The following is an 18,159-nucleotide window of genomic DNA, read 5'->3' on the forward strand; positions in this document are numbered from 1 at the left end:
CTCCATCCACCACCTGTTCTTTAGGTTCCGGGTTTTTTGTTGGACCTCAGCCTTGAGCCATCTGTAACGTTGCTTTGCTGCTCCCGAGTTCGGTTGTTGCTTGATGCTCAGAAATGCTTTGCGATTACGATCTATTAGTTCTTGGATCTCTTGATCATTTTCATCAAATCAATCCTAGTGTTTTCTGGTTGAGTGACCAAGTGTCTCTTCACAGGTACTGGTTATAGAGGCCTGGAGGGCAGACCAAGCGCTGTGGGCATTCAGCATCTCAGGGTCATCAAGGTGCTCCAGACTAGCTGTGAGGCGCTGGTTGTATAGGGCTCTCTTAGCCCCGGCATTGACTTTTTTGCGGCACTGCTTCTGCTGTCCCCTCTGCTTTAGGGCTATGTTAATGTTGATGATGGATCAGATTAGGCGGTGGTCCGTCCAGCGGTCATCAGCTCCTGTCATGGCGCGGGTGATGCGCACATCCTTGCGATCCCTAGCTTGGATGATGACATAGTCGAGCAAGTGCCAGTGTTTGGAGCGAGGGTGTTGCCACGATGCCTTGTATTTGTCCCTCTGGTGGAACAGGGTGTTAGTGATGAGGAGTTCATCTGGTGTCGGGAAATTAAGGATAGGTGACTGATCACCTTGAAAATTTTCAACTAATCAGAGAGAGCCAGCATGGATTTGTAAAAAGTAGGTCATGCCTGACAAACCTGATTGAAATTTTTGAAGAGGTGACTAAAGTAGTGGACAGGGGAACGTCTATGGATATTATTTATATGGACTTCCAGAAGGCATTTAATAAAGTCCCTCACAAGAGACTATTAACTAAGGCTGAAGCCCACGAAATTGAATGCAAATTACAGACCTGTTTCGGAAATTGGCTGAGCGGCAGGACACAGAGAGTAGGGATAATGGGCAGCTACTCTAATTGGCAGGATGTGATTAATGGTGTCCCGCAGGGATCTGTGTGGGGGCCGCAACTATTCGCACTCGCCTCTGAGCCAGGGACTGGAACACAAAAAAGTCTACGCTGACACTCCAGTGCAGTGCTCAGGGAGCACTGCATTGTCGGAGGTGCCGTCTTTCGGTTGAGACTTTTAACCGAGGCCCCGTCTGTTCTCTCATGGTACTATTTTGAAGAAGAGCAGGGGAGTTATCCCCGGTGTCCTGACTAATATTGATCTCTCAATCAACATAGCAAAATAACAAATTATCTGGTCATTGTCACATTGCTGTTTGTGAGAGCTTGCTTCTGCGCGAAGTGGCTACCGCGTTTCCTACATTAGAACAGTGACTACACTCAAAAAGTACTTCATAGGCTGTAAAGTGCTTTGAGACGTCCGGTGGTCGTGAAAGGCACTATATAAATCCAAGTCTTTCTTTCTTTCCTTTTATATTTATCAATGACTTCGATGATGTGATAGAAAGCCACATATCCAAGTTTGCCTATGACACAACGATAGGCGGCATTGTAGGCAGTGTAGATGAAAGCATAAAATTACAAAGGGATAGATTAAGTGATAGATTAAAAACTGTGTCAAATAGATTTCAATGTCGGAAAATATGAGGTCAGCCACTTTGAACCTAAAAAGCATGGAACAGGGTACTATCTAAATGGTGAAAAGCTAAAAACAGGGGAGGTCCAAAGAGACTTGGGGGTGCAGGTACATAGATCATTAAAATGTCATGAACAGGTATAAAAAATAATCAAAAAGGCTACTGGAATACTGGTCTTTAGAACAACAACAACAGCTTGTATTTATATAGCACCTTTAAAATAGTAAAGCATCCCATGGCGCTTCACAGGAGTATTATAAGACAAAAAATTTGACACCGTGCCAGATAAGGAGAAATTAGGGCAGATGACCAAAAGCTTGGTCAAAGTGGTAGGTTTTAAGGAATGTCTTAAAGGAGGAAAGAGAGGTCGAGAGGTGGAGAGGTTTTGGGAGGGAATTCCAGAGCCTAGGCAACATAAGGCATGGCCACCAATGGTTGATGGATTATAATCAAGGATGCTCAAGAGGGCGGAATTAGAGGAGCGCAGATATCTCGGGAGTTGTGGGACTGGAGGAGATTACAGAGATAGGGAGGGGCGAGGTCATGGAGGGATTTGAAAACAAGGATGAGAATTTTGAAACCAAGGCATTGCTTAACAATCTTCGAGCACAGGAGTGATGGATGAATGGGACTAGGTGCAAGTTAAGCCACGGGCAGCCGAAGTTTGAATGATCTCAAGATTAAGTAGGGTAAAACGTGGGAGGTTAGCCAGAAGTGCATTAGATTAGTCAAGTCGAGAGGTAACAAAGGCATGGGTGAGCGTTTCTTGGAGCTGAGCTGAGGCATGGGCTGAGACGCTCCATGTTACGGGGGTGGAAATAGGCGGTCTTAGTTATGCCGTGGATATGTGGTTGGAAGCTCATTTCCGGGTCAAGTGTGACACCAAAGTTGCGTACAGTGTGGTTCAGCTGAAGACAGATGTTAGGGAGAGAGATGGAGTCAGTATTTAGGGAATGGAGTTTGTGGAGGGGACTGCAAACAATGGTTTTCATCTTCCCTATATTCAATTGGAGAAAATTTCTGCTCATCCTAAACTGGATGTCGGACAATCAGTCTGACAACTTAGAGACCATGGAGGGGTCGAGAGAAGTGGCGTTGATGTAGAGCTGGGTGTCGGCAGCGTACATGTGAATACTGATGCTGTGTTTTTCGTATGATGTCGCCAACAGGCAGCATGTAAGTGAGAAATAAAATGGGGCCAAGGATAGATCCTTGGGGAACACCAGAGGTAACGATATGGGAGTGGGAAGAGAAGCCATTGCAGGTGATTCTATGGCTATGATTCGATAGATAAGAATGGAACCAGGCGAATTCAGTCCCACCCAGCTGGACGACAGTGGAGAGGCATTGGAGGAGGATGGAATGGTCAACCATCTCAAAGGCTGCCAACAAGTCAAGAATGACGAGGAAGTAGAAGGTAGAAGATACAAGGGGTAGCTTAGGAAGGATAGATTGACCCTGGAGGGAGTGCAGTATAGGTTCACCAGAATGATATCCAGATTGCAAGGGTTAAATTATGAGTAGATATTAGACAAATAAGCGTTGTATATCCTAGAATTTAGAAGTTTAAGTGGTGACTTGATCGAAATTTTCAAGATATTAATAGGAACAGACAGGGCAGATAGAGAGAAACTATTTCTGCTGGTTGGAGAGTCTGGTTGAAGGACAGGGGGGCATAGCCTAAAAATTAGAGTCAGACCTTTCAGGAGTGAAATTAGGAAACACTTCTACACACAAAGGGTGGTAGGAGTTTGGAACTCTCGTCCGCAAATGACAATTGATGTTAGATCAATTGTTAATTTTAAATCTGCGTTAATCGACTTTTGTTAACCAAAGGCATTAAGGGTTTTTGGGCATAGGAGGGTATATGGAGTTAGGTCGTGGATCAGCCATGATCTCATTGAATGGCGGAACAGGCTTGAGGGACTAAATGGCTTACTCCTGTTCCTATGTTACGATTCATGGGATGTGGGTGTCGCTGGCAAGGCCAGCATTTATTGCCCATCCCTAATTACCTTCAGGAATGTGGTGGTGAGCCGCCTTCTTGAACCGCTGCAGTCCATGTGGTGAAGGTGTTGCCATAGTGCTTGATAGGGAGAGATTTTCAGGATTTTGACCCAGCGACAATGTTTCAATGAATGTTGCCCTTTATTGCAAGAGGGTTTGAGTATAAAAGTAGAGAAGTCCTGCTACAACTGTGCAGGGTGTTAGTGAGACCACACCTGCAGTACTGTGTGCAGTTTTGGTCTCCTTATTTAAGGAGAGATCTACTTTCATTGGAGACAGTTCAGAGAACTGTGCACAAGTTCACTTGATTCCTGAGATGAAGGGGTAATCTTATTGAGAAAGGTTGAGCAGGTTGGGGCTATACTCATTGGAGTTTAGAAGAATGAAAGGTGATCTACTGAAAGATTGTGAGGGGGCTCGACAAGGTAGATGCAGAGAGGATGATTCCCCTCGTGGGGGAATGTAGAACTAGGGGACATTGTTTCAGAATAAGTGGTCGCCCATTTAAAATGGAAATGAGGAGGAATTTCTTCTCTCAGAGAGTTGTGAATCATTGGAAATCTCTATCCGAAAGATCTGTGTGGGCTGGGTCATTGAATATATTTAAGGTAGACAGATTTTTGAATGATAAGGGAACCAAGGGTTATGGGGAGCGGGCAGTTGAGGGAAGTTGAGCTAATGGTCAGATCATAGAAACATAGAAACATAGAAAATAGGTGCAGGAGTAGGGCATTCAGCCCTTCGAGCCTGCACCATCATTCAATAAGATCAGGGCTGATCATTCCCTCAGTACCCCTTTCCTGCTTTCTCTCCATACCACTTTATCCCTTTAGCCATAAGGGCCATATCTAACTCCCTCTTGAATATATCCAATGAACTGGCATCAACAACTCTCTGCGGAAGGGAATTCCACAGGTGAACAACTCTCTGAGTGAAGAAGTTTCTCCTCATCTCAGTCCTAAATGGCCTACCCCTTATCCTAACACTGTGTCCCCTGGTTCTGGACTTCCCCATCATCGAGAACATTCTTCCCGCATCTAACCTGTCCAGTCCCGTCAGAATCTTGTAAGTTTCTATGAGATCCCCTCTCATCCTTCTAAACTCCAGTGAATAAAAGCCCAGTTGATCCAGTCTCTCCTCATATGACAGTCCAGCCATCCCTGGAATCAGTCTGGTGAACCTTCGCTGCACTCCCTCAATAGCAAGAACATCCTTCCTCAGATTAGGAGACCAAAACTGAACACAATATTCCAGGTGAGGCCTCACCAAGGCCCTGTACAACTGCAGTAAGACCTCCCTGCTCCTATACTCAAATCCCCGAGCTATAAAGGCCAATATACCATTTGCCTTCTTCACCGGCTGCTGTACCTGCATGCCAACTTTCAATGACTGATGAACCATGACACCCAGGTCTCATTGCACCTCCCCCTTTCCTAATCTGCCGCCATTCAGATAATATTCTGCCTTCGTGTTTTTGCCCCCAAAGTGGATAACCTCACATTTATCCACATTATACTGCAACTGCCATGCATTTTCCCACTCTCCTAACCTGTCCAAATCACCCTGCAGCCTTTTAGTGTCCTCCTCACAGCTCACACTGCCATCCAGTTTAGTGTCATCCGCAAACTTGGAGATATTACACTCAATTCCTTCATCTAAATCATTAATGTATATTGTAAAGAGCTGGGGTCCCAGCACTGAGCCCTGTGGTACTCCACTAGTCACTGCCTGCCATTCTGAAAAGGATCCGTTTATCCCGACTCTCTGCTTCCTGTCTGCCAACCAGTTCTCTATTCACGTCAGTACTTTACCTCCAACACCATGTGCGTTGATTTTGCACACCAATCTCTTGTGTGGGACCTTGTCAAAAGCCTTTTGAAAGTCCAAATACACCACATCCACTGGTTCTCCCTAGTCCACTCTATGAGTTACATCCTCAAAAAATTCCAGAAGATTTGTCAAGCATGATTTCCCTTTCATAAATCCATGCTGGCTTGAATCAATCCTGTCACTACTTTCCAAATACGCTGCTATTTCATCTTTAATAATTGATTCCAACATTGTCCCACTACTAATGTCAGGTTAACCGGTCTATAATTACCCGTTTTCTCTCTCCCTCCTTTTTTAAAAAGTGGTGTTACATTAGCTACTCTTCAGTCCAGAGTCGATAGACTGTAGGAAAATGATCACCAATGCATCCACTATTTCTAGGGCCACTTCCTTAAGTACTCTGGGATGCAGACTACCAGGCCCCGGGGATTTATCGGCCTTCAATCCCATCAATTTCCTTAAAACAATTTCCCACTTTATAAGGATATCCTTCAGTTCCCCCTTCTCACTAGACCCTCAGTCCCCTAGTATTTCCAGAAGGTTATTTGTGTCTTCCTTTGTGAAAACAGAACCAAAGTATTTGTTTAACTGGTCTGCCATTTCTTTGTTCCCCATTATAAATTCACCTGAATCTGACTGCAAGGGGCCTATGTTTGTCTTCACTAATCGTTTTCTCTTCAGATATTTATAGAAGCTTTTGCAGTCAGTTTTTATGTTCCCAGCAAGCTTCCTCTCATACTCTATTTTCCCCCTCCTATTTGAACCCTTTGTCCTCCTCTGCTGTATCACAAAATTCTCCTAGTCCTCAGGTTTGTGCTTTTTCTGGTCAATTTACATGCCTCTTCCTTGGATTTAACAGTATCCTTAATTTCCCTTGTTAGCCACGGTTGAGCCACCTTCCCTGTTTTATTTTTACTCCAGACAGGGATGTACAATTGTTGAAGTTCATCCATGTGATCTTTAAATGTTTGCCATTGCTTATCCACCGTCAACCCTTTAAGTATCCTTTGCCAGTCTATTCTAGCCAATTCACGTCTCATACCATCGAAGTTACCTTTGCCCAAGTTCAGGACCCTAGTCTCTGAATTAACTGTGTCACTCTCCATCTTAATAAAGAATTCTACCATATTATGGTCACTCTTCCCCAAGGGGCCTCGCACAACAAGATTGCTAATTAGTCCTTTCTCATTACACGTCACCCAGTCTAGGATGGCCAGCCCTCTAGTTGGTTCCTCAACATGTTGGTCTGGAAAACCATCCCTAAGACACTCCAGGAAATCCTCCTTCACCGCGTTGCTACCAGTTTGGTTAGCCCAGTCAATATGTAGATTAAAGTAGCCCATGGTAACTGCTATACCTTTATTGCACGCATCCCTAATTTCTTGTTTGATGCTGTCCCCATCCTCATTATTACTCTTTGGTGGTCTGTACACAACTCCCACTAGTGTTTCTTGCCCTTTGGTATTCCGTAGCTCCACCCATACCGATTCCACATCATCCAAGCTAATGTCCTTCCTTACTATTGCATTAATTTCCTCTTAAACCAGCAACGCCACCGCACCTCCTTTTCCTTTCTGTCTATCCTTCCTAAATGTTGAATAACCCTGAATGTTGAGTTCCTAGCCTTGGTCACCCTGGAGCCATGTCTCCGTGATGCCAACTACATCATATCCGTTAACTGCTATCTGAGCAGTTCATTCGTCCACCTTATTCCGAATACTCCTCGCATTGAAGCATAGAGCCTTCAGGTTTGTCTTTTTAACACTCTTTGCCTCTTTAGGATTTTGCTGTAATGTGGCCCTTTTTGCTTTTTGCCTTAGGTTTCTCTGCCCTCCACTTTTACTTTTCTAAGATCAGCCATTATCATTTTGAATGTCGGAGCAGGCTCGAGGGGCCAAATGGCCTACTCCTGTTCCTATTTCTTATGTTCTTATGTAACCCTTGGCGAGTTGCTCCTGTGCATTTTGTAGATGGTATACACTGCAGCCACGGTCTGTCGGTGGTGGAGGGTGTGAGCTTTTAAGGTGGTGGATGGGGTGCCAATCAAACGGGTTGCTTTGTCCTGGATGCTGTCGAGCCTCTTGAGTGATGTTGTAGCTGCACTCATCCAGGCAAGTGGAACATATTCCATCACATTCCTGACAAGAATATAAGAACAGGAGTAGGCCATACGGCCCCTCGAGCCTGCTCCGCCATTCAATAAGATCATGGCTGATCTGATTATGGACTCAGGTCCACTTCCCCACCTGCTCCCCATAACTCCTTATCCCTTTATCATTTAAGAAACTGTCTATCTCTGTCTTAAATTTATTCAATGTCCCAGCTTCCACAGCTCTCTGAGGCAGCGAATTCTACAGATTTACAACCCTCTGAGAAGAAATTTCTTCTCATCTCTGTTTTAAATGGACAGCCCCTTATTCTAAGATCATGCCCTCTAGTTCTAGTCTCCCCCATCAGTGGAAACATCCTCTCTGCATCCACCTTGTCAAGTCTCCTCATAATCTTATACGTTTCGATAAGATCACCTCTCATTCTTCTGAATTCCAATGAGTAGAGGCCCAACCTACTCAACCTTTCCTCTCATTCAACCCCCTCAAAGCGGAATCAACCTAGTGAACCTTCTCTGGACTGCCTCCAAAGCAAGTATATCCTTTTATTAATATGGAAACCAAAACTGCATGCAGTATTCCAGGTGAAGCCTCACCAATACCTTATGTAGCTGTAGCAAGATGTCCCTGCTTTTATACTCCATCTCCTTTGCAATAAAGGCCAAGATTTCATTGGCCTTCCTGATCACTTGCTATACCTGCATATTATCCTTTTGTGTTTCATGCACAAATACCCCCAGGTCCCACTGTACTGCGGTACTTTGCAATCTTTCTGAATTTAAATAATAACTTGCTCTTTGATTTTTTTCTGCCAAAGTGCATGACCTCACACTTTCCAACATTTTTCTCCATCCGCCAAATTTTTGCCCACTCACTTAACCTGTCTGTGTCCTTTTGCAGATTCTTTGTGTCTTCCTCACACATTGCTTTTCCTCCCATCTTTGTATCGTCAGAAAACTTGGCTTGTGCTTTGTAGACAGTGGAAAGGCTTTGGGGAGTCAGGAGGTGAAACACTCATCACATAATATCTAGTAACTGATCTGCTCTTGTATCCACAGTATTTTTGTGGCCGGTCCAATTAAATTTCTGGTCAATGGTGACCCGCCAGCCCATTGATGATGGGGAATTCGATAATGTAATGCCACTGAATGTCAAGGGGGGGTGGTTCGACCCTCTCTTGTTGGAGATAGGTCATTGCCTGGCACTTGTGTGGCGCAAATGTTACTTGCCACTAAGTGAGTCATTTTAAGATTGGTTGTTTTCATTAAGTTCAGTGAAGTTTCTCATCAGTAGTTTTCTAACTGCTTTTCTTGGTTCAAGTTTTTACTTGGGCCAATTATAAAAGCATAATCGACAAATTTCATATGCATTTAAAGTGTGATCCATGTTACATGCAAAATGATAGATATAGCTAGTTAGCTAGATAGACCAACTAACCAACCTAACCTGGAATAAATTGAGTCAAATATTCAAACCACTGACGCATAGTGGAATCTCCAAACAGATGAACTATTTTTCCACGAAGACAGTCTGTAATTCTTGCAGGGGTGTCAAAGCGGCGAATATTGCAGGTCGTTGACATCCACTGGTCCTTATAATAAAAGCCCGATGGTGATACCAAAGGCTTTCCAGGGACACATTCTCCCAGAACTGCAGCTGAAAATAAAGAGATCCAAGATACAGGAATCATGAAGCATTATACCTTCGGTTATCAGTACATTTCCATTTGGCAAATCACAGTTTCCATGACAATGACAAATCCCAGCAGCACCATTAGCTGTTGCCACAGAAAGTATTACATAACATTACATAGAATATACAGCACAGAAATAGGCTATTCGACCCAACCAGTCCCTGCCAGTGTTTATGCTAGACTCCAGCCTCCTCCCATCTTTCCTCATCTAACTCTGTTAGCAAAATCCTTTATTCCCTTCTCCCTCATATGTGTATCTAGCCTACCCTTAAATGTATCTATACTATTTGCCTCAACCACTCTCTGTGGTAGCGAGTTCCACATTCTCACCACTTTCTGTGTAAAACATTTCCGCCGAATTCCCTATTTGATTTCTTGCCGACTTTCTTATATTGATGGCCTCTAGTTTTGCTCTTTCCCACAAGTGGAAATATTCTCTCTGTCTACTCTTTGAAAACCTTTCATAATTTTAAATACATTTATTAAGTCACCCCTCAGTCTTCTCTTTTCAAGTGAAGAGACGCAGGCTGTTCATCCCTTCCTGATAGGTTCACCTCACATTTCGGGTATCATTCTTGTAAATCTTCTCTGCACCCTCCAGTGCCTCTAATATGATGACTAGAATTATACACAGTACTCCAAGTGAGGTCTAACCAATGTTCGATACAAGTTTAACGTAACTGCTTTATTTTTCAATTCTATCCCTCTAGAAATAAATCCTAGAAATACACACACACAAAAAAAATGATTCGAGCAGTATTCAAGTCAATGCTGTGTCATTGGGTAAGTCGGCCGACAAAAAAAACATGGCGGCAGCGGCAGTGCATTCTCCCCTTTAAAGGAAGCCTTACCGCCGATGCAGAAGGCCTCAGCCTCAGTGGATCACCAGAAAAAACAGGTTTTGGCGCCGCCGTGCGGGCCGAAGATTTTCAGAGGGGAATGTCGCTGTCGGGGTCCGGGTGGTGGGTAGATCGGCGGTGTGCACGGTGATGACGCAATTAACACAGATCGGCAGCAGCGGAGTAGTGGCGGTGGGGGGGGGGTGGAGGGGTAAATCGGCGGTGTGCACGGTGATGACGCAATTAACACGGATCGGCAGCAGCGGAGTAGTGGCGGGGGCTGGGTGGGGGGTAGATCGGCGGTGTGCACGGTGATGACGCAATTAACACGGATCGGCAGCAGCGGAGTAGTGGCGGTGGGGGTGGAGGGGTAAATCGGCGGTGTGCACGGTGATGACGCAATTAACACGGATCGGCAGCAGCAGAGCAGTGGCGGTGGGGGGGGGAGATTGGGGCACCGCTGGGAAACCTCGGAAGGGCAATTGGGCTATCAGCGGCCATTCCATGAAAAGTTGGCAGCCACTCCACTCCGCAGCGTGGCTGGTGATTTGTGGTGGTAACAGGCCTTAAGGAGAGGGGCAACTTCAGCCCCTGAGTATTCTCATTGATAATAATGGGAACACCGTTTGTACGAGCTCCCAATACTATCAATGAGAATACCCTCTAAAAACAAGAAACACAACACAATAAATAAAAACATTGAAACTGAATGTAAATAAATGTTTTAGAAAAAAATATTTGATTTGAATTTTTTTAATGTGTTTTAATAGGGTTAAAAATAAACTTACCTTAATGGACAGAGTTTTTAATATTAAAATTAGTGCTTAAATTTAATTTTTTTATGTTTTAAAACTTACGCTGGAATCTTGTTTACCACATGTAAGAGTTTGAAGGACATTCGCTGGGCTAGAGTTGAGCAAATAGCCCAATCACTGCCTCACGGACGTCCTTCCTATGGGGATGCATGCACTGCGTGCTGAGAACCGGCATTTGCGAGGCCTCTTTGGGTGGGTGCACACATCGTACGCACCCGGCGAGGCCACAATTTAATGTGGACCATATAGTCATGTCCCATTGAGTACAGCCTTTTGTACATGTGGCTGCCAAATAAAATGTTTTACTTTCTCCAGAAAATATGATGGAAACAAATAATTAAAATGTTAAAGTTGCACCACCCCTGACTTTTAACTATTGCCTTCTTTGGTATTGCTTCTAGTCCAGGTCTATCCCACTTCCCCTGAGAATAGAGGTTAGGTTAGGAAAGAAGCTACTAACTGGTTATTTTTCCTATACAATATAAACTGTTCACGGCTATGTATTGAATCTTGTTGCAATTGTATGTCTTTGGTGAGATCACACCTGGAGTACTGAGGTTTTGGTCTTCGTACCGAAGGAAGGGTATACTTGCCTTAGAGGTTGTGCAACAAAGGTTCACTAGCTTAATTCCTGGGATGAGAGGTTTGCCCTGTGACAAGAGGTTGAGTAAAATCGGCCTATACTCCAAGGCATTGAGAAGATGGAAAATTGATCCCATTGAAACATATAAAATTCTGAGAGGGCTTGATACTGTCGATACAGTGTGGTACAGGGGTCCATTCAAGTGGAGGGAGTAAAAAGAAACATTGTAGTGGTAGCGGACAGTATAATTAGGGCGATGGATACTGTTCTCTGCAGCCGAGAGCGTGAGTCCTGAAGGCTGTGTTGCCTGCCCGGTGCCAGGGTTAAGGACATCTCCTCTGGGCTGGACACGAACTTGGAGTGGGAGGGGGAAGATCCAGTTGTCGTGGTCCACGTGGGAACAACGACATAGGTAGGACAAAAAAGAGGTTCTGCTGAGAGATTCTGAGCAGCTCGAGGCCAAATTAAAAAATAGAACCACAAAGGAAATAATCTCTGGATTACTACCTGAACCATGAGCAAATTTGCATAGAGTAAATAAGATCAGAGAGTTAAACACGTGGCTCAAAGACAGGTGTGGAAGAAATGGGTTTTGGTTCGTGGGACACTGGCAGCAGTACTGGGGTAAGAGGAAGCTGTTCCGTTGGGAAGGACTCCATTTGGAACGTGCTGGGGCTAGGGTCCTGGCGAACCGAATAACTAGGGCTGTCGAGAGGGCTTTAAACTAATTAGTGGGGGCGGGTGGGGGGGAGGCGGGGGAGGGTTCAGCTGAGTGAAAAATTTAAAAGTCAAAGAATAAGGAAAAGGCAATAGAGCTGGGTAGCACTGGGGAAATGAAAACCAGAGCATGACAGGAAGGGACAGAATGTATAAACATAAAGGTGAATCGGAAAGTGGGGTCAAAGCAGGAATGATGGTAAAATACAAATTTAAAAGCTCTCTATCTGATTGCACGCTGCATTCGTAACAAAGTAGATGAGTTGATAGCACAAATAGATAAAATGGGTATGGTCTGATAGCCATTACAGAGACATGGTTGCAAGCTGACCAAGGCTGGGAACTAAATATTCAGAGGTATTTGACCATTTGGAAGGACAGTCAGAAAGGAGAAGGAGGTGGGGTAACACTGTTAATAAAGGATGACATCAACCCGTTAGTGAGAAATGATATTGGCTCAGAAAATCAAAATATTGAATTAGTTTGTGCGGAGATAAGGAATAATAAGGGGAAAATGTCGTTGGTGGGCGTAGTCTATAGGTCCCCTAACAGTAGCTACACTATAAGATGGAGTATAAATCAAGAAATAATAGAGGCTTGTAAAAAAGGAACGGCAATAATCATGAGCGATTTTAGCCGTCATATTGATTGGACAAAACAAATTGGCCAGGGTAGCCTTGAGGAAGAGTTCCATAGAGTGTATCCGGGATAGTTTCCTTGAACAATACATTGCGGAACCAAACAGGCAGCAGGCTATCTTAGATCTGGTACTGTGTAATGAGACAGGATTAATAAATCATCTCCTAGTAGAGGATCCTCTTGGAAAGAGTGACCATAACATGGTTGAATTTCAAATTCAGTTGGAGGGTGAGAAAGTTGGATCTTAAACCAGACGTTGAACAAATATTTTGTATCGGTCTTCACAGTAGAAGACACGAAAAACATCCCAATAGTGGATAAACAAGGGGCTATAGGGAGGAAGGAACTTAATACAATCACTAAAGAAGTAGTACTGATAAAATAATGTGATATTGACGGGCTAATTGGGTGGGCAAAAATTTGGCAGATGGAGTATAATGTGGGAAAATATGAGGTTGTCCACTTCGGCAGAAAAAAACAGAAAAGCAAATTATAATTTAAATGGAGAAAAGTTGCAAAGTGCTGAAGTACAGAGGGACCTGGGGACCCTTGTGCATGAAACACAACAAGTTAGTATGCAGGTACAGCAAATATTCAGGAAGGCAAATAGAATATTGGCCTTTATTGCAAGGGGGATAGAGTATAAAAGCAGGGAAGTCCTGCTACAACTGTACAGGGTATTGGTGAGGCTACACCTCGAGTACTGTGTACAGTTTTGGTCTCCGTATTTAAAGAAGGATATGCTTGCATTGGAGGCTGTTCAGAGAAGGTTCACTAGGTTGATTCTGGAGATGAGAGGCTTGACTTATGAAGATACATTGAGTAGGTTGGGCCTATACTCATTGGAGTTCAGAAGAATGAGAGATGATCTTATCGAAACATGTAAGATAATTAGGGGGCTCGACAAGGTGGATGCAGAGAGGATATTTCCACTCATAGGGAAAACTAAAACGAGCGTTCATAGGGGCTGATTTTCATCAAGGCTCCGCCCGCCCAAGTGCCGCTCAGATGGCCGCCGAGGTACCGGATGGTATTTTGGGCGGGATATTCATGGCCGAAGTCCCTCGAAGGTCAGCAAGCAGCAAATGAACGACGTACACCGCCAATCTGGGTGGCAGCGGGTGGGAGGTCTCATTCTCGGCGGCAGAGGCGCTTGCCGCCCAAGTGCCACCGAGGATGGAGTCGGGCCCACGGAAGGTCGAAGAGCTGGAAAAAAAAATGTAAAAACTATCGGAACACCTCCAGGTGTTCGCTTACCTTTAAAATGTTCACTTAACTTTTTTTCAGCTTCTTCCTACTTACCATCGGGGACAGACCAGCCTCCAGCCAGCAGTCCACCCCTGTTCTGCCGCCGAGTCCCGCTGACTCCCGCCCACAGGTATCTGGGAGCTCGGCGGGCGGGAGCTCAGTTGCACCACTCAGCCGTCTGCTGACATCAGCGGGCGGTTCCCGGCGGTTCTCTCCTCCCGCCCGCTCCTAGCCACCTCGAAAGTGGCACTGGGTGGGTCAGGAAGAGCATTGTCGGCAGAAGTGGGCGATGAGTGATGAATTTCGGTCCCATAGACTCAGAATAAAGGGCCGCCCATTTAAAACTGAGATGAGGAGGAATTTCTTCTCTCAGAGGATTGTAAATCTATGGACTTCTCTACCCTGGAGAGCTGTGGAGGCTGTATCATTGAATATATTTAAGACAGAGATAGACAGATTTTTGAGCGATAAGGAAATAAAGGGTTATGGGGAGCAGGCAGGGAAGTGGAGCTGCGTACATGATCAGATCATTAATTTCTCTGATTATAATTTGTAATATCCCACTTTATCAAGTTTAAGTTTGGATTTTCTACACTGCAGGAAATGCACGTCATATTTTGAAAAGCCATAACATTATTCACACCACGTAAGAGCAATTTGATAAAAATGTGTCCCATTTATCGGTAAAAAAACTTGAATTTTCAATTGAATGTTCTTCCAATGAATTTGTTTTTTTAAAAAGCAACTTATAAATCCTACTTGCTCTAAATAATCTTGTACCCAGAACGATAATCTAATTCAGTAAACCGCTACATGGGCATTAAATTACACCTTATTTGAAAAAAAGCCCCAAATTTCTGAGCATTTGCAGCAAAGAATTACTTCACTATTCTGCTTAATCATACTCCAGCTAATGTAGCAAACCTTCAACTTATTTATCATGAACTTAAAGCTATCTTACCTGCCCGAGGTGAAGGCTCTACGGTTATATAACCTTTGGCACTGGGTAATATGGGCTTCTTGATGTTAACTTTACTGAAAATGTAAACATATTGTACATGAAGCCGTTGAATCAATGTAAAAATGAAGACTTACAGGAGACAGCCCAAAACTAATTTCAGCTTTCCTATTCCTCAAACATTTATCTGAAATTTATTTCAACAGATCAAATGTATTACTGTCATTCTTTCCATGTATAACCAGTGTCAGTTTCATAAATAAAGTTTATCTTTAAAAGACAAAGTGACATCAGTTATCTCACTCTTGGTGATCTATGCTTCCTATGGGTTGAACTTATGATAAGAAACAAATGGAATTGAGATTTGTTCTCACAATGTTCAAGTTTTTATTTGACATTCCAGTATTGGGAAGTTTGGTTCGAGAAGTCACACACATATCACAATCTGAGTCAGAACAGGAGAAGGAAAATCAATATATAAATAAAAGAATGTAAGTTATATACCTTTGGAAATAACGACCTTCTTCTCCAATTAAGAGTCCTTTCTTATATCCTCCTTTAGCATGGTTGATACGAGCAGCGCAGGGCAGTTCCTTTGGTCTGTAACAGAACCAGGGTTCCCCAGTCCTGGGATCAGTAAAGTTACAGAGCGGTTTAGTATGAGGCAAACAAAGATTGCACACAGTGGTCTCTGAAGTACCCCCATATTTGAAGGCACTTTGAAAATACACTCTATCTGGCTCTTCCTCGCGCAGCCTTTCAAGTACTTGGATCCCTTCACTGGGATGAACCAGGGAAACAGACGCTTCGACTTTGCCTGGCCAAGATAAATTAAAAGTTATATAGTAAAATCCATTTTGGTTATCTACAACTGTTCCCGCTGATCCGGCTTTTAAAGCTGGAGTGTGGATCCGGCCTTGGAGGTAGTCACCCCCATACTGCTTTGGGTGTCCTTCAAAATCATTCATACGCAGCATCACTTGTAACTGATCTCCAACATAGAAAGTCTTTCCAGAATTTAGAATAACAAAGCGAGCATGTGAGGGGTCGCTGCTTTTCAGAAAGGGCACAGCAGGCTTGGGAGGTTTTGGCCATTCAATCATTTTCATAAGGATTGTCCCCTCTGACCTTTCTTCAGGGGTGAAGCTCTGATTCTGGTAACCACATTGCACCAATTGCTGTGTCCAAGGGGTCTTCCTTGGTTCCACTTTCTGCCTCATTGCAGAATAAATCTTTGGAGTTGGATATCTCCTCCATTTGGACTCTGATCCAGAAATTGAATGTTTATCAAACTATGAAAAGGAACAACATTTTAATAAATATGTTTTGTATTGTGATTGCATACATGTTATTTCCCAACATACACCCTCCTCCAGAGTTTAAATGGGGTAGAGGGCAAAGGGATCTCGGGGTACAGATACACAATCAACAAAAGTAGTGATGCAGGCTAATAAGGCCATAAAAAGCAAACAAAGCACTGGGGTTTCTTTCTAGAGGGATAGAATTGAATAGCAGAGAAGTGATGTTAAACCTGTAGAGACCACCATTGGGGCATTTGCACAGTTTTGGTCTCCATATTACACAATGATGTAGATGTACTGGGGAAGGAGCAAAAAAGATTTACAAGGATGATACCAGAGCAGAGAGGTTATACTCATCAGGGAAGATTGAACAGACTGAGCTCTTTACTCTAGAGAAGAGAAGGTTGAGGAGTGACCTGATAGAAATCTTTAAGATTATGAAAGGGTTTAATAGGGTAGATAGAGGGAAGATGTTTCCACCTCTGGGGGAGACTAAAACAAGGGGCCATAAATATAACATTGTCACTAATAAATCCAATGGGAATTCCAGAGAAAGGTCTTTACCCTGAGCGTGTTTAGAATGTGGTACTCGCTAGAATGTGAGCGAATATCACAGATGCATTTAAGGGGAAGCTGGATAAATACATTAGGGAGAAAGAAATGGAAGGTTATACAGATAGAGTTAGAGGAAGAGGGGTTGGAGGAGGCTCGTGTGGAGCATAATCACCGGCGTGGCCTGTTGGGCCAAATGGCCTGTTCTTATGCTGTCCATTCTATGCAAAAAGAAAGAATGACTTGCATTTATATAGCACCTTTCATGACACTGAACGTCGCAAAGCATTTTACAGCCAATGAAGTAATTTTTTTTAAATTTGCATTTCCATGTAGTCAAAAAAGAATAAATGAAAGGTAGTTTAGATCACAGATTTCTTAAGGATTGCTACACCATAATTAAATGGGTTATGTACTTAAATGAAGCAGCATGCATTAGGAGTTTTAGATTTTCAGACTGCATCTCAGACCAGGAGTGAAAACCAATCTGTAGAATGTGTATAATCAGTCAGCACTCCCACTCCTGATCATTATCCAATGACTTATGTTGAAAGAGCATGGCATAGGGCGAGAACATGTTGGGCGTCACTGAGTCCAGAAGAGAAACAATTGGTTTTACCACTCTACACACCTTTATAAGACGCAAGTTTAGAATCAGCATCAGCAGTGTCATCAGAATCAGCAATGTGAAAAGGGAGCGGAATATGGAGGAGGGAAGAGCAGCTTTTTTTGTGGTTTGTTCATCCATACTAGAAGGTCACTGTGCACCAGTTCAGCATCAGTCTGTTTAGCACTTCTGCTTTGTAAATCTGCCACAAAAAACACCAATAACTTTAAGATCAACAAATCACTGGGACCTGATAGTTACTATTCGAGCGCCCGAAGGGAAGCCGCTGAGTTTAATTTCCCCAAATCCTCTAGACAGTGAAATTGTGTCAGAGAACTGGAGGGTGGCAAATGTGGCATCCCTCTAAAAAAAAAGAGACCAGGAGAAGCCAGGTAATTACTACTAACTACTAACCTATATTACTAAGCACTTGGAGAAACACAAGTTAAAACCGCCAGTCAGTACTGATTTCTTAAAAATATTTTATGCTTGACTAATATTTCTTCAATGAATTCTACCAGAGAGCATACATAAAGAATATACACTTTAGGAAGGGCATGAAGTGATTTACAAGAATGGTTCCAGGAATGAGGGATTACAGTTATGTGGATAGACTGGAGAGGCTGAGGTTGTCCGTTTTGGAGAGGAGATTTGATAGGTTTAGATAGATTAAATAAAGAGAAACTGTTTACAGTGGCTGAAGGGTCGACAATC

The 18,159-nt window shown here is 43.5% G+C and overlaps 1 protein-coding gene across 1 annotated transcript in view; it reads right to left on the reverse strand.

Annotated features, from left to right (window-relative positions):
• LOC139275596 (NXPE family member 3-like) overlaps positions 1–17,586 on the reverse strand; it is a 43,839-nt gene extending 26,253 nt beyond the window's left edge. The window contains exons 1-4 of the mRNA XM_070892767.1: positions 17,470–17,586; positions 15,490–16,277; positions 14,989–15,062; positions 8,940–9,149 (exon numbers count right to left, since the gene is read on the reverse strand). Of these exons, the coding sequence (XP_070748868.1) occupies positions 8,940–9,149; positions 14,989–15,062; positions 15,490–16,277; positions 17,470–17,586 (1,189 nt within the window). The remainder of the gene's footprint in view (positions 1–8,939; positions 9,150–14,988; positions 15,063–15,489; positions 16,278–17,469) is intronic.
• Positions 17,587–18,159: the final 573 nt, after the last annotated feature.

Source organism: Pristiophorus japonicus, chromosome 11 (genome assembly GCF_044704955.1).
Source record: "Pristiophorus japonicus isolate sPriJap1 chromosome 11, sPriJap1.hap1, whole genome shotgun sequence".
Taxonomy (NCBI): domain Eukaryota; kingdom Metazoa; phylum Chordata; class Chondrichthyes; family Pristiophoridae; genus Pristiophorus; species Pristiophorus japonicus.